General features: G+C 34.4%; 2 protein-coding genes across 4 annotated transcripts; both read left to right on the top strand.

Annotated features, from left to right (window-relative positions):
• Positions 1–790: 790 nt before the first annotated feature.
• Positions 791–8626, top strand: LOC140823848 (guanosine nucleotide diphosphate dissociation inhibitor At5g09550-like). 2 transcript variants are annotated; one of them, XM_073185387.1, is made up of 17 exons: positions 791–862; positions 950–991; positions 1462–1509; positions 1640–1746; positions 3455–3600; positions 4034–4096; positions 4282–4365; positions 4584–4691; positions 4788–4960; positions 5774–5885; positions 6525–6605; positions 6698–6760; positions 7192–7293; positions 7406–7530; positions 7710–7920; positions 8205–8279; positions 8463–8626. In XM_073185387.1, the coding sequence occupies exons 4-17, from the start codon at positions 1710–1712 to the stop codon at positions 8514–8516; spliced, it is 1434 nt and encodes a 477-aa protein (XP_073041488.1). In that variant the 5' UTR covers positions 791–862; positions 950–991; positions 1462–1509; positions 1640–1709; the 3' UTR covers positions 8517–8626. The 2 variants fall into 2 exon arrangements, with proteins under 2 accessions (XP_073041488.1, XP_073041489.1); XM_073185388.1 differs by lacking the exons at positions 791–862; positions 950–991; positions 3455–3600 and having other exon boundaries at positions 1478–1509.
• Positions 8627–10246: 1620 nt separating this feature from the next.
• On the top strand, positions 10247–14592 carry LOC140823844 (KH domain-containing protein HEN4-like). Of its 2 annotated transcripts, none has more exons than XR_012116298.1 (7): positions 10247–10979; positions 11785–12219; positions 12307–12579; positions 12697–12822; positions 12911–12969; positions 13062–13144; positions 13719–13801. XR_012116298.1 is itself a non-coding variant. In XM_073185368.1 (7 exons), the coding sequence occupies exons 1-6, from the start codon at positions 10326–10328 to the stop codon at positions 13822–13824; spliced, it is 1824 nt and encodes a 607-aa protein (XP_073041469.1). In that variant the 5' UTR covers positions 10247–10325; the 3' UTR covers positions 13825–13829; positions 14075–14592. The 2 variants fall into 2 exon arrangements, 1 of the variants encoding a protein (XP_073041469.1); XM_073185368.1 differs by adding an exon at positions 14075–14592 and having other exon boundaries at positions 12697–12969; positions 13719–13829.
• Positions 14593–15289: the final 697 nt, after the last annotated feature.

The following is a 15289-nucleotide window of genomic DNA, read 5'->3' as shown; positions in this document are numbered from 1 at the left end:
CAAGTTCAAGTAAAATAAGAGATGTACCTTCTAAAGCTAGCATATTCCAAGCATTTGTCCCTTGATCTTTAGACCTTCAGGTTCCTTCAACTTTATACTCGAGATCGATTTTTTTCTTGGACATATAATAGAATCAATCAAAACGAATCAGTGTGCTACCTATTCATATCAAATATGGAGATTTAATAAAATTTATTTGGAACCAGCAATTTTATCACATATATACGTATATAAGTAGAACATCTAATGTTACGTTATAATTATCAAACTCTATTAAATTTAGCTGAATGACCGCGTTAATTAATTGAGTATATTCATATATGCCTATGATTTCTTATCCTTGAAGCATGACACAACTCATTCAAAAGCATAGGCTGCTGACAGACAAGTCCAACAAATTAAGACAATGGCCTCCTCAAGAAGATCAGGTGAGTTCCCACACTTTTCGCCATCTATCTAGTTCTAACACATGTATTTTACTGTGAAAATATGGAACGATTCGTTTATGACCCGTGTGCAGATTCAGATCTAAGAAAAACTTAAATTTTATTACAAAATTATATCGTCCCAACTCCTTAAATTCTTTTGTGATTTCTTTTACCTTTTAGCATGAAAATAATGGCAATGAAGGGCTGAAGAAGGAGCTCATGGAGAGGACTATTGAATTACAGTATGAAACTCATGATCAAGAGCTTGTTGCATATATTTCCACGCACAATGTCCTGATATTTCTTCCTTTTTCTTTTTCTAATTTTTTCGCAGGCGACTCAAGGGAGAGGAGCTTCAAGGACTTGGGCTGGACGACTTGATAAAACTAGAGAAATTGGTCGAGGGTGGATTAAGCCGTGTTGGAAAAACAAAGGTCGTTTTTTTGTCCTATTTATTCTTAGTTTTCATCAAAGTTTTTGTTAAATCATATATAATATCCAAGTCCTTGGACGTGTTGCAGGACAACATGCTTTTCCAAGAGATAAGCTCGTTGAGGATGAGGGTAAGTCATGAAAAGGACTAATGCTAACTTAAATATTTCAAATTAAAATATAGAGCCATGTTTATTACTTTGTTCTCATGATATCTTCTATTTGAATTAAGGCAAAAACTTGTGTGAGACGGTCTCACGGGTTGTATTCGTGAGACGGATCTCTTATTTGGGTCATCCATAAAAAAGTATTGATTTTTATGCTAAGAGTATTACTTTTTATTGTGAATATGAGTAGGGTTGACTCGTCTCACGGACATGAGACCCACTGTTGAATTAAAGTTATAGTGCCCTGAATCTCTAAGCCATTTTACATATGAAATCTTTTAATTAGTTTTTTTTTTTAATGTAATTAACAGCAAGAAAAACTATACATGTCTATAACATATGATAAAATCTGAGAAAAAAAAAGTTATCTTCCGCTTACCTCCTGTTTCTTCCGCTTACGTCTACTTATACAAGTTTCGTCTCAAAAACCGCAGGAACTGGAACTAGAGGAAGAGAATGCAATGTTAAAACAACAGGCAGAGGTGATCCAAATTAAATATACATTAATTAATTTGGGCCCTTTATTATTTTCATATATATATATATATATATATATATATATATATATATATATATATTTATTTATTACTTAGTAATAAAATTTATTTTTAGATGCATAAATCGGAAGGCAAAGGAACTGCACCAAAAGAAGGAAACTCTGCGCAATCATCCATTGTCATCGATGACAGCAGCGCATGCGATACTTCCCTTAAGCTGGGGTATGTCCATACTCCGTTATACTTTTAATTTTAGTAAAGTTTCATTCATTATAGTTACATTTAATATTGCAAGGTTAAAATATACATATTATCTTCCAAAACATGAGAAGCATTTTCCTTGAATCACTCCATATCTTCTGTGTCAAATGAGGTTTTTAACATGTTTATATATATATATATATATATATATATATATATATATATATATATATATATATATATATATATATATAGTTTTGATATCTTGCGCACCTATCGTGCACACCTTTGTGAGCACCGATGAGGTGCCTGTTTCTAATTATCCTTGTGCTTAGATTCACGAAACATGCATGATGTTTGGAGTACTGTTTAGGAAATTATAATAACTTTCAGAAAGATATGATACATACTTTTATCGATGCAAATCATCTTCTTTGATGAATCAAACACTCGATTGAAATATCGTTTAGAACATGAATTTCGATAGGAACACCCTATCATGACACACACACACACACATGTAATCTTGTTCGAATTTCTTTGTTTTTTCTACTTGAATATTAAAGAATACATGATAAGAATTCAATTCCTATACTTGATAAGTAATGGGAAACGATTAATGAATTCTCATCTTTGCATGCAGCTTGCCTGACTTAAACTATTAGGAGGAGACATATGTATCATGTATGAATCTATGGAGAAATGGTTTTTTGCATTTTACTCCTTAATAATTAGTTTATAGCTAGTAAGTTGTTTTCTACCTCACAATATATATATGGGCATGTAATGTATTTATTCTGTTACTAATATTTGGAATGTGCTATGAATTTAATAATTAAGTAGCAATAAAATCTTCGAAACTTATATATTTAATTTTTCTAAAAATCTGTTTTGTGAAAGTTGAAAATACTATATTTGTTAAGAGGGTGGTAATTGTGTATATGGGAAAATAGTTTGATATCTATACATCAAGATTAAATAGCAGACGATGGAGTTCAAAATATTAATTAATGAATGAGAATGGATCAAAAGTGCAAATAAAATCTGAAATTTCAAAATTAAAAATTATTTTAACATGCAGGATATACTTGGAAAAGTAGGGATAAATACCATTTTAAATAATAGTGTACAATTTTTTGGTTATCAATTATATCAGAATTATGTCCCAAATTTTTATATAAATTGTCACTTTCATAGATGCATTACGAGAATTTCTTAAAATAAGCACTTACATTTAAAAACAAATCTTTTACGCACGCCATAACTAAAATAATGAATTCTAGAAAATCTAAAATTAAATTCTAAATTGTTATGCTTCAAATTCTATTTAAAAAGTTTTTAAAAAATATTTTAATATATATATATATATATTTTAATTTGGATACATACCACAATTATCGATTTTAATTTGGCCCAATTTATTTGATTTTAATTTTCAAATTAAATCGACATTTCAGATCATCTGGATTTAATAAAATTTTCTTTTATCTCCTATTTTTAATTTTGATAAATATTAATTATTTCAAATGATTTGCTGTGCCCACGAAATAGCGTCATGATTTAGAAATGGCGATGGCCCCTTCTTCCCATTCGCTGAAGACTCGTTCCTCTGCAAATCACACTGCACAAAAATGTCTTCGTTTCCGTTAATGCTACTCCCTCGATTTCTCTTAATTCCCATTCTGTTCTTCTCCTCAGTTTCTGGGTTTCGTTTTCCTCTCCTCTGCAGTTTCTTGGACTCCCTTTTATTGGAAATTCCCGGGATTTCTTATCTACTACTCGATCGTCATGGATGAAGAGTATGATGTCATCGTTCTAGGCACTGGCCTCAAAGAATGCATTCTCAGTGGTCTTCTATCTGTTGATGGGCTAAAAGTGAGCGATCGTTGTGTTTTGGCTTACGTTTTTGTTTATAAGTGTACGTGTATACTAGATACTTGTGATTTCTGTATGCTTATTGCCTGTGGCAATGCATGAATGAGTTTGATGTTAAATTTTACGTATTTTTTTATTGATCCCATTATTTATTTGGTTCTTTTAATGTTCTTTCATCGACTTATTCATCAGTAATGCATGGCTGAACTCATACGCAGAGAAATTGTTTTTCCCCCTTCCCTGTTCTTTGATCCATTATTCTGTAAGATGAGGATTTTACTTTTTCAGAGAACCTACTCAGAAATCCACTTTTAGTTTTTATTGAATAAGCATGTAATTTTTTGGTTAATTTGTTGATTAACTGAGTTTGATTAGTTTTTTGTTGCCAATTTATCAGTAAAATGTTTAACTAATCTCGAGTTTTTTCGACCAGGTTCTACACATGGACAAGAATGATTATTATGGAGGAGAATCCAGCTCTATCAATTTGACTCAGGTAGTTCCTAAGAACTGATTTTTTTTTTTAATTTGAATGCTAAATTTTTTTCTAAGAAAATCTACAGTAAAAAGGCCCGGCCAGTTTGAAAAAAAATGAAGAATTTGGAGTACATATGGAGAAGTGTTGCTGGATCTTCTTCCAGTTAACGAGCTTTTATGACTCATTTGTTTTCCATTAAGTAGCTTTGGAAACGCTTCAGAGGAAATGATCAGCCTCCTGCGGAACTAGGTGCAAGTAGAGAGTACAATGTTGATATGATACCGAAGGTATGTAGGATTTATGTTTATTACCAATTTAATGCATTTTACCATATAATCAAATCTCATTTAGATTTTTGGTGTCTCGTGCTTAGCATCTGTGGTATTAGAGATTGGTAAATAAAGCCCTCCCTTTCATGGTTTCAATCTTATATTATCATTTTATGTGATTATATGTGTTTATGAAACTTGGCTGAGATGAAATATTTTTGGTTTTATTTTTTTAGTTCATGATGGCAAATGGAATTTTGGTACGCGTGCTTATTCATGCTAATGTTACCAAGTATTTGAACTTCAAAGCAGTTGATGGTAGCTTTGTGTACAATAAAGGAAAGGTATGCCACTTGAACCAAGACTTACCTGATCTTATCCAGTCATTATTATGCACGGCTTTATATTTGTCTTTACTTTCTCTCAAATGTTAAATGCAGATTCACAAAGTTCCAGCAACTGATGTTGAAGCATTGAAATCTCCACTAATGGGGCTATTTGAAAAGCGCCGTGCTCGGAAGTTCTTTGTTTTTGTCCAAGAATTTGAAGAGTCTGATACTAAGACTCACGAAGGGATGGATTTGAACTCAATCACAGCAAAGGAGCTTATTACGTTGGTTTTTTTCACCTTGTGCATTTGTGAAACTCTATTTTGTTATCTATATTATTAGAGGTCTACACATGCACATATTCTTATCGATAATAGATTCTTCTTTGTTGATCGCATGCTTGATCATTTTAGGTCTAAAACTTCATGAAACCATGTGTCCCCATAGAGAGGGAATTTTACCTCCCTCATGCAGGGCAGAGTAATATTGGCTTAATCAAATAGAATCTGTGCTAGTTTCGTGTTATTAATGGATAATTCATGATATCTTCGCCAAACCCGTTTGCTGACTGCATATCTCAGAAAATCTGTTTCCTTGACAATAAAAAAGATTTGCTCAATATGTGAAATCATACAATTGTGCAATCCCTCCCGCTAAGAAAAATAAAGTTTGAGATCGTCTAAATGGTGAAATTTCTGCATGGTTTAGAGGCATCTGATTGAACAAAGAAACACAAAACATGGAAAACAGATTTCCTACCGATATTTTCCTATTTTATTGTTGTGGTTTCTTCAACTGTTGTAGAATGGATGGTTATTGAATTTTCCAAAGTGAAAGAATTTCAAATATGAATTATTCTAGGTTACTGATAGCTGATTTGAATGAATAAAGTGATATATGATGTATTCGACATTCTTTTTTAAAAGAATCTATATTCAACATGAAATATTCTTTAATCTTTTGTTAGATATTGTACTCTTCTTAGTAAAATATGGGTGCACGAGGGAAATGAAAATGAGGGGGACTGTCATATTTTTATGTACTGTGCTTGATATACTCATATCTAGATGGCTATCCCAAATTTTCTTTGAATGCAGAAAATATGAACTTGAAGACGACACAATTGATTTTATCGGCCATGCCTTGGCACTTCATAGGGATGATAGTTACTTGGACCAGCCAGCTATGGATTTTGTGAAGAGAATGAAGGTGGGTATTTTACCTGAAGTGTAGCGTTCATTATCACTTGCATTGATTAAACATTTTCGTGGAATTAAGACATAATACATTTGTTTTGCTCTAGGTCATAGCGCATTTCTGATAATTGAACTATTTTGCATTTACACAATTTGTGGCTGTTTCATGGATGCAGTTTGTCATGTACATGCTTCCTCTGTCTGTATGAGATGATATCTGAATCTTATTACATAAAAGCAAAAGATACATACAACATTAAGCAACTAGCAAGTTATTGTTTATCTGAGAGTAAGTGTAGTATGTTGTAAGAACTTAACCGAATAAGTCATTTGAGGTCTTCTTGGAATATGATAATGCAACTTTATTTTCTGAACTGTATTGGCGTGCATCTGGAGTGACTTGAATTTTGACAAGTAGAATGTTAATGCCATTTTACAACACGACGAGTTTGGTATTAATTAGATTTGCATGGTCATTTTTTATGGTTTTGAAGATGTATAACAACACATGTTTGTGGCACATTTTTCTTGGAAATAACAGAGGCTTAGAAGGCGATCCAAAATTCCTTTAAGCGCGGCATGAAAATTGTTCTTAAATATTTAATTTGTGAAAATTCTGGTAATAATGCCTACCATATTCTATTTTCTAAAGCTATATGCAGAATCTCTGGCACGTTTTCAAGCAGGATCCCCTTACATCTATCCACTGTATGGACTGGGAGAATTGCCTCAGGTTTGGCTCTCCCCATAAGTCATTTTCATGCGGAGAATTATCCTCATTTTTATGGTGTATTGACACATCTTAGCGTGCACCATAATTAACAGTCATTTGCACGCCTAAGTGCAGTTTATGGTGGGACTTACATGCTAAACAAGCCACAATGCAAGGTAATCTTCAAGAATTTGGCATTTTGGATGCTACTCTACTGTATTCAATGTATTCTTGTTCAGCTGATAAATCTGTAATTAGAGATTTGGTTTTAACATTCATGTCTTCTTTCAAGATTGAAGAAAAGAGATAGGTCAACTCCGTCAAAGCCATGCCATACTTGGTCATCGGCTGTTATGGATAAAAATGAAAGATACATTCTGAATAAATAGACATCCTATCTTGTCTACCAAATATAAAAGCAATCTAATCTACTTTAAATTCAAAAAACCTATCTAAGCAACCAATTATCCAAATAATTATCTTTAGATATTCAACAGTCTGTTACCAACAGTAACTTCATTTTTGGTCGTCCTGATTCTGTTAGCTGTGGGAGAGACATTGCTTGTGCTCTAACATTGTAGAATTGTTCTATTATTGGGTTTTACAGGTTGAATTCGATGGAGATGGGAAAGTAATTGGTGTAACTTCTGAAGGAGAAACTGCGAAATGCAAGAAAGTTGTTTGTGATCCGTCATATTTACCAGATAAGGTGATTTTCTACCTAGTAAATAGCCTGACATCTGACCACCTACTTGCCTGTATTTCTGTCGTGCATTTTGTTTTTCATGAAAAATAGTTTCAAAAATATCGGCCTACCACAGGTCCAGAAGGTTGGAAAGGTTGCCCGTGCTATATGCATAATGAGCCACCCAATTCCAAATACCGATGAGTGTCATTCAGCACAAGTCATTTTACCGCAGAAGCAACTTGGTCGTAAATCAGATATGTATGTTAACTAAATTATTATGGCACACTACCATATTGTCCATACATGCATAGAGAATAGAAAAAGTTAGTGCATTAGTCAATTTTACACAAAACGACATTGGAATCATGTCTTTTTTAAAATGTAGAAGGTTGATATAATTTCCTATCTGTAGAATTTTTATCTTTGATTTCCTACAGGTACTTGTTCTGCTGCTCTTATACTCACAACGTTGCACCAAAAGGAAAATATATAGCATTTGTATCTGCTGAAGCTGAGACTGACAACCCTGAGGTAGAACTGAAGATTGGTGTAGACCTTCTCGGCCCAGTAGATGAGATATTTTTCGACACATATGACACATTGGTGCCCACCAACAACAGTGATGCTGACCACTGTTTCATATCAAAGGTCAGCTAGCATTGCAATTTATAATGTCAGCAATTTCCTAAGATGTCTATACTTTCCGAGTTTAGAATTCAACAAAATGATCGGTTGTGTAATTTTTTGAAACCATCTGTGTGTCATTTATTGACTTTAATTAAATCATGGAAACTGATAATGCTAATAAAAAAATTATTCATCTTCCCAAGGCGTTTAAGCATATATATTCTCTTGGTAGTAGCATAAAACAAACGCCATCCCAAATCACTATCTAGACATTTGTGTAATTCTTTCAGCATTGTCTTTTGCAGAGTTATGATTCAACAACGCACTTTGAGTCTACTGTGACGGATGTGTTGGCCATGTACACCAAGATAACTGGAAAGGTAAATTGCCAATATGGGGTCATTGATATGAAAATCAAGTAACATTGGCACTATAGTATGGCATATAAACCACGAGTCTTTCAACATCAAACTGGAGTTGATGCCAATATAAAAGCAGGACTGTTTGGCAGTTTAGTTTAATATTCCCTTTTAATTTTTGTTGCTTCTGTTATCTGTTCTTAGGTTCTTGATTTATCCGTGGACCTGAGTGCAGCCAGTGCTGGTGTTGATCAATGAGCTTCTATCAGAGTGTTATCATCCAACCATTACAAATCAAACTCCAAATTTTTGAACGGTTCCGATGCTACTTCTCAATCGAAGATTGAATCTTGGCCTTGAGCTCCAACTGTAGTAAAAAAATAGTATAGATATGTTTCCCTTAAGCTCCGCTGAATCAGCATAGATAGTACAGATATGTTTCCCTTAAGCTCTGCTGAATCGCATTTCTTGAAAAGAGCATAGGACTTTTAGCTCGTGGGATCTCTCTCATCCATTTTCCTCATTTTCTTGAAGTTGTTTGTGAATGTTTTTTTCGGATATACATTGTTTGTGAATGTTTTCTTCAGATATATATATATATATATATATATATATATATATATATATATATATATATATAACCATAAATCTATTTACACAGTAGAAGTTCGTAAAATACCTCTCATTTATTCCACATGTGATACCCCGTTCGGTTTTCTTTTAAAAAAGAATATAGTGAAGACTTACACAGTAGAAGTTCGTAAAATACCTCACCATCTCCGCCTTGTGTACGAAGCAAATCTGCTTAGAATCTTGTCCCTCCAACTAGTCAAGCTGCACCAAAGACTTTCACTATTTCTTGGAAGTCCAGATGATATCGAAGAGTTGCAGGGTTATGGAGATGTACAGCAGAAAGAGAATCCTGGATATGAAGTTTGATCATGTAGTCGAGTTTTCTGCGTGTTTTCGAGCACTTGAGTTGGTTGCTCATTGGATCCCGAGGTCTACGTGTACATGGTAGAATGTATAAAAATGATGGATTCATGTTTAAAAAAAAGTGCCTTTTGTTGAACGGATGTTTGTCAAGATTATTGGAGCTATCTCATTTGTTGCATGGGAACATTGTAGTGGCGATTCTTTTAACAAAGGTTTATCTCTCAAATGTAGTGAACAGATTCAATTTCTTCACCACATGCACAAAAGGCAACATATGAAAAATAAAAGATTAGATTTTGACCAATTATTTATTTTATTATTAAAAATTACTTGAACGAAATTAATTACATAAAATAATCAATGCTAAGATTTCGTGTCATGAAATTTTTTAAAGGCTTCTAGATATCATAATCCAATTTCCAAATATGTCTATATTATTTTCAATAGAATTGTTCATGGTTTTATTAAAATTCCGACTTATCTTCAAAATCAATTATTTAAAAATTTATACAATTATATATGACGAGTGTGTGTAATGTAAGACGGTCTATTTGTGAAATGAGTTCATTCGATTTATACAGTTAAAAGTAATATTTTTTTATGAATTGTAGATATATATTACAAAATTTATTAGTCTCACTTGTAATATATTATTTAATATTATTTTAACAAAATTTTATTTTGTATTTGTCATAAATTTTAATTATACATCAATTCTATCTTATTAAAGTTGAGTACATGATAATAATCACCTATAAAAATACCAACTTTTTATTTCAATTTTACTTTTATATGATACTAATATTACACTGTTGTTTTTTGTTATTTTGTTTGTTTTTTTTAATTTCAACATACAATTTTATTTTTATTTTTTTATTTCAACAATTCAAATATCATTTTAATCACTTTATAAATGGTCAAAATACACTTTAGTATATCGATAAGAATAAAAAAATTTGTACATTGCATGTACACACTAACTAATATATATAAATGTTCTAATATTTCGAAAAAGTATTTAGAGGCTACCCTATAAAATGATTTGCTGCATCATTCATTCCTCTCCCGCACGCACGCACGCACGCTTTAAGCGATAGATACACGATAGTGTGTATGTAACGCCGGACTATAATGGAAAGTTCCTTCCACTTTCCACCAGCAAAACGCCATGTCCACGCTCCTTCAACCACAATGGACGAACCCACCAATAATCACAACAGCATGACCCATTTCAACCAATCGCTTGATGGAGGAGCCTCGCTTGCCTCACGTTCCAAGCCTCATCAATCGCCTCTATATGTTCCCCCGGGCCACGTAGCTTTTCGCGTCGTCTGCCCTTCTTCATGTGTTGGCGGCCTTATTGGAAAGTCGGGCTCCATCGTTAAGAACCTTGAGCAACTCACCAATTCCAAAATCCGGGTGCAAGAACATAAAAACTTGTCGGAACACCGGGTCATCACTGTTAGTTCCTCTCCCCTTGCGACCAATAGAATCACTCTCCACGGGGATGAGTGGCTTGAGGTGTCGGCTGCACAAGAAGGTGTAGTGAGGGTTTTTGAGAGGGTGGTGGAGGTGGCGATTAAGGTAGACTCTCTCGCTGTTGCAGGGGCGGTTGAGGGTAATGTGCTATTTAGGCTGTTGTTGTGGAAGAATCAAGCGGGGACCATCATAGGGATAGGGGGTAAAGTGGTAGATGAGATCAGGGATGACTCCGGGTCCCGAATCAAACTCTTGAAGCCAGAAGAGTTTCCTTCTTTCGCGTTGCCTACTGATGCAATCGTGGAAGTGAGTTCAGAACTTAAAAGGATGTATTTGTTGTTTTGAGTTCATGGCAATGGAAAAAAATTGATTTAAAGTACTGAATTTTGATTTGAACCGGTATTGATCATGTACATGGGTATGGTGGTGTTGTGATTCTACGAGTTGCCATATGTGAACTCATTGTGAAGTAATTGATTCTGTTGAATTATCATTTGTACTATAATTGATCAAATTATTGTTCTTTGTAAATGTTAATGCTACCATTGATAAACTGAAAGGACATTAGGAAGCTCCACATGGTATTGTCTGGAAAACACTTGTTTTAAAATGTTACACAGTAAGTGTAGTTTTTGGGTTAGTACTTTTCCGAAAATAGGCATGCATTTGTAGAGTGACTAGAAAACGTCTCCATGCAATTGAATTTAAACGGAATATTCCAGTTCACTGGCAAAGATTTCTAAATCCAAACTAGTGAAAACACCATGTCCCTAAAACATGTGTAGTGAAGTAGCTTCAAAGGGGATTCATTTTGACATTGTCATGCCTTCTCGAGTTCTTTTATCTTTAGAAAAATTCAATGGTTAAATTCCTTGCAAAACATGGTTTCTTCCCGTGGGTTGTTTGTGCTGGTTAAGTATCTGTGCCATGAGAAACTTTTGGTGAAAAAAGTTAATTCTGTCCGGAGTTGGAGAGAGAGGAACATGCTATGCCATTTGCTATGTATGAACTTCTAGGATTTTTGTTCTCTCTGTTACATAGCACTTAGCATGCCAGGATCACACTGGTTAGTTTCTGGTCGTAACGGATTATTGGTTTGATGTATTTACAGATTGAAGGAGATGTTTTGGCTGTTAAGAAAACTCTTGTGGCTGTCACTAGCCGCCTACAAGAGTTTCCACCATTTGAAAGAACAACAATGCACGGAGCCCGGCCTTTTGAGGTGGAGTCTTCATCAGTTCCACCTATGGGTTTACCTCGGCAGCAGAATCCAATGCTACAATCTATGCCTTCAAACTCCATTAAGCAAACTGTAAGAGATGATACTTTACTATCAGCGCCTGAAAAGATTTCTACCGTGGACTCTATGCCATTACAACAAGAAGTTGTTTTTAAGATGCTTTGCCCAACATACCAAGTTGGTGCTATTATTGGCAAAAGAGGATCAGTTGTCCGGGCTCTTGAAAGTGAAAGTGGTGCTTCCATACGTGTTGGGCGTGCTTTAGCTGAGTGTGACGAAAACGTAATAATTATTAGTGCTATGGAGGTATTTTCAGTTTTCACTTTTACAACTCTTGTTTTGTTTACATGGGCATATGAGTTTATTTGGTTTCCCTGTTTTGTGGTTGTGTAGAATGTAGAGAGACAATACTCGCCTGCACAAAGAGCAGCCATCCTCGTCTTCAATAGGTGTATGGAGGTTCGTGTGGAGAAGGGAAGAGGTTTGGATTCAAAAGGATCACCTGTATCCGCTCGACTTTTGGTACCAGCGAATCAGATCTTTTGTCTGTTAGGGAAACGAGGCGCAATAATTTCAGAGATGAGAAAGGTAACTGGTGCTGGCATATGGATTGTTGGTGGCAACCAAGTTCCTAAGTGCGGCTCGGAAAACGATAAAGTTGTTCAGGTGCAATAATTTTGAATGTTTGGACTTTCACTTGCTGCCTTCAATGCGGTCGTTGTGCCTTTGTGCAATGATCGTTATGTAAGTCCTAAACAGTTGTATGATTTTTCTTTTTTTCAGATAACTGGGGAGTTTGTAGGTGTTCAAGATGCTCTCGGTAAGGTAACTGCTAGATTACGAGATAACATCTCGTCTGCAAAACCGTCAATTGGAAGTGGAACTATTCAGAACAATCCTTACTTGAGAGTAAGAGATCCTCTTCCATTTGGGTTGTATCCATCTTTTGTCCCACCCGAATATCTTAATGAGCTCAAGTCTTTGCCACAAAGTATAGATAATCGACCTTCCTACGATATTGACCGGCTTCTGTCGCCTACTTTATTGGCATCATTGGTAAGAATTTTTAGATATTTTTCACCATTACCTCTTCTTTTATCTAGCTTTATCATTTGCCAAATTTTTGTCGGATGAATGATTGTTTGCAGACAATTTCTGGAGAAGACCAGGGGCGTGGTATGGAAATGGACAGAAAGACACATTCAATTCAAGCTGATGTGGAACTTGGCAGGTTGGTACCATATGCGATTTTCAAAATCCCGGTTATTTTACGCTATTATTTGTTATTGACAATCTAACATGTGCTAGGTTAACTTTAATTATATTTTTAGAAATATATGAAATTTCTGATGAACAGAGTGTTCGTGAAAAATAGTGCTAGGAATCCTAAGTAATTGCTCTGTCATTTCTGATACCTTCAGAAGGCAAACCTTATATTGGCAAGGTGTTTTTTGTCAAGGTAAAAAAAGAAACAAATTTGAACTGTGGAAGTACATCACTAAATTATTTAATGCTTATGAAGTTTTGATATTTGGTAGTTCTGGGATCTGATGGACCATGAGTAATGATTGATTGTGTTCAGCTCGTTTGCGCCTCTAGTAACTATGATTATATATAATAATATAACTGAGCCCTCAACACTAAATTGTTGATTTGAAGATATTATGACGTGCCCTAACTCTTTTGGTTACCTCGTGTAATGAATGTCATACCATGGGATGGCCATGGTTTGCTTGCATGTAGTAAGTTCTTTTACAAAACGTCCAAAGAAAAATTCAGTGCTTCTTTTCTATCTGTGTTGGCAGAGTAAGAGGATCTGAAATTGTGGCAAACACGACTGTGGAGATTGTTGTACCTGCGTATGCCATTGGTTCCGTTTATGGGAAAATGGGAGCAACTTGGATCGTTTGAGACAGGTATCTGAAAGTTAATATTCTTCCTGTTTTTTCGTGGAAAACATGTAGCAGCCACTGTACATCGCTTTAATTAATGATACGATGAAATATTTGGGGGTTTTGGGACCTTTTAATCGAGTTCTCTGTATTCCCATTGGGGATGATGTGCTGATTTCATATATTAAAATTTGATGCAAACTACAGTAAAGTTTATTGACAAACTTTGTTTATAGACTGTTTTTCATGAGTGAATATGTGATATATAGATCTCTGGAGCAAAAATCGTAATTCTCGAGCCCCAGCCCGGAGCCACCGATAGAATAGTCTCCATATCTGGGACACCTGATGAAACACTGTCTGCTCAGAGCCTACTCCAAGCATTCATATGATCAGGCTCAACATGAAAAAGATTCATTCACGATTTTCTTGCTAAAACTCTTTTGGTACTTAATGCCCACCCACGCCGACTCCGACTCAACATGTATGTAGTTGACGAAGATTATACTGCTTGCAAAGTTAACAGTTGGCTAGTTGCCTTCACGTTAACTCATAGATAGGGGTCTGTCTGATGATCTGGTTCAGTTTCTTCATGCACTTGTATACATTTTTCAGTGAAAAGGTCATACTTGTGAGAAATTGTACCCAATATTTGGGCAAGGATTTTAAAAGTTAGTTTTGGGAGATAAAAAAGGATATTAATTGTTTTTTTCGTGAGATACTTTATATTGTGCGTATTAAATCATGTAATATTTTGTTTGGCAATTATTATTATGCTATTTTCGAATTTGATATTTGTGCGAGTGATATTTAATAAGTTGAATCAAACGTAATGTTTTGAAAAGCATGCGATCGACAAAGATTTATAGTTGGAGAAAATATTGAAACATATTTAATGGAGAAAATATTGAAACATATTTAATTTAGTTTAGAATGGAAAACGAGTTCAGTGAACTAAAATTAAATAAATTGCAGAACTGTGGATTTATAAATTTTACTCTTTTTATTGTAACTCTGTCATCTCCCAATATTTTTTTGTGCTATATTTGCTTTGGCTGCTTTAGAAGATATATTAACTTTTCACAGGGACGTCACTTGATGTTGCTTCGGGTTTGATAGTAATTTCAACATTATCATGAACTCCTTGCAACAATAGTTCACCATCATAAGTTAAAACCTTACGTTTTTTTGCAGCCCGCAGTGTTCCAACTAAAACTTCAAATATGTTTGCACACGTATCGTCATTAAATAGCACGCCGAAGGTGACCTTGAAAATACAAAAAGAAAACATTGCAACATAAGAGATGGAAGATTTATAAGATGGACACTCTGTGTAACTCATATTTTATAATCTCACACAAATTTTTCTGTTAGACGATGATTCTTGTGATCAGTATATATTACAAGATACAAAATATATAATATTTTGATAGATGAAACATCATGTTTGTTATTCACTCTTATATGCATTCATCTTCTTCTAC

Source organism: Primulina eburnea, chromosome 2 (genome assembly GCF_022965805.1).
Source record: "Primulina eburnea isolate SZY01 chromosome 2, ASM2296580v1, whole genome shotgun sequence".
NCBI lineage: Eukaryota > Viridiplantae > Streptophyta > Magnoliopsida > Lamiales > Gesneriaceae > Primulina > Primulina eburnea.
The sequence above is the reverse complement of the archived record's forward strand: the minus strand, read 5'-3'. Positions and strand labels throughout refer to the sequence as shown.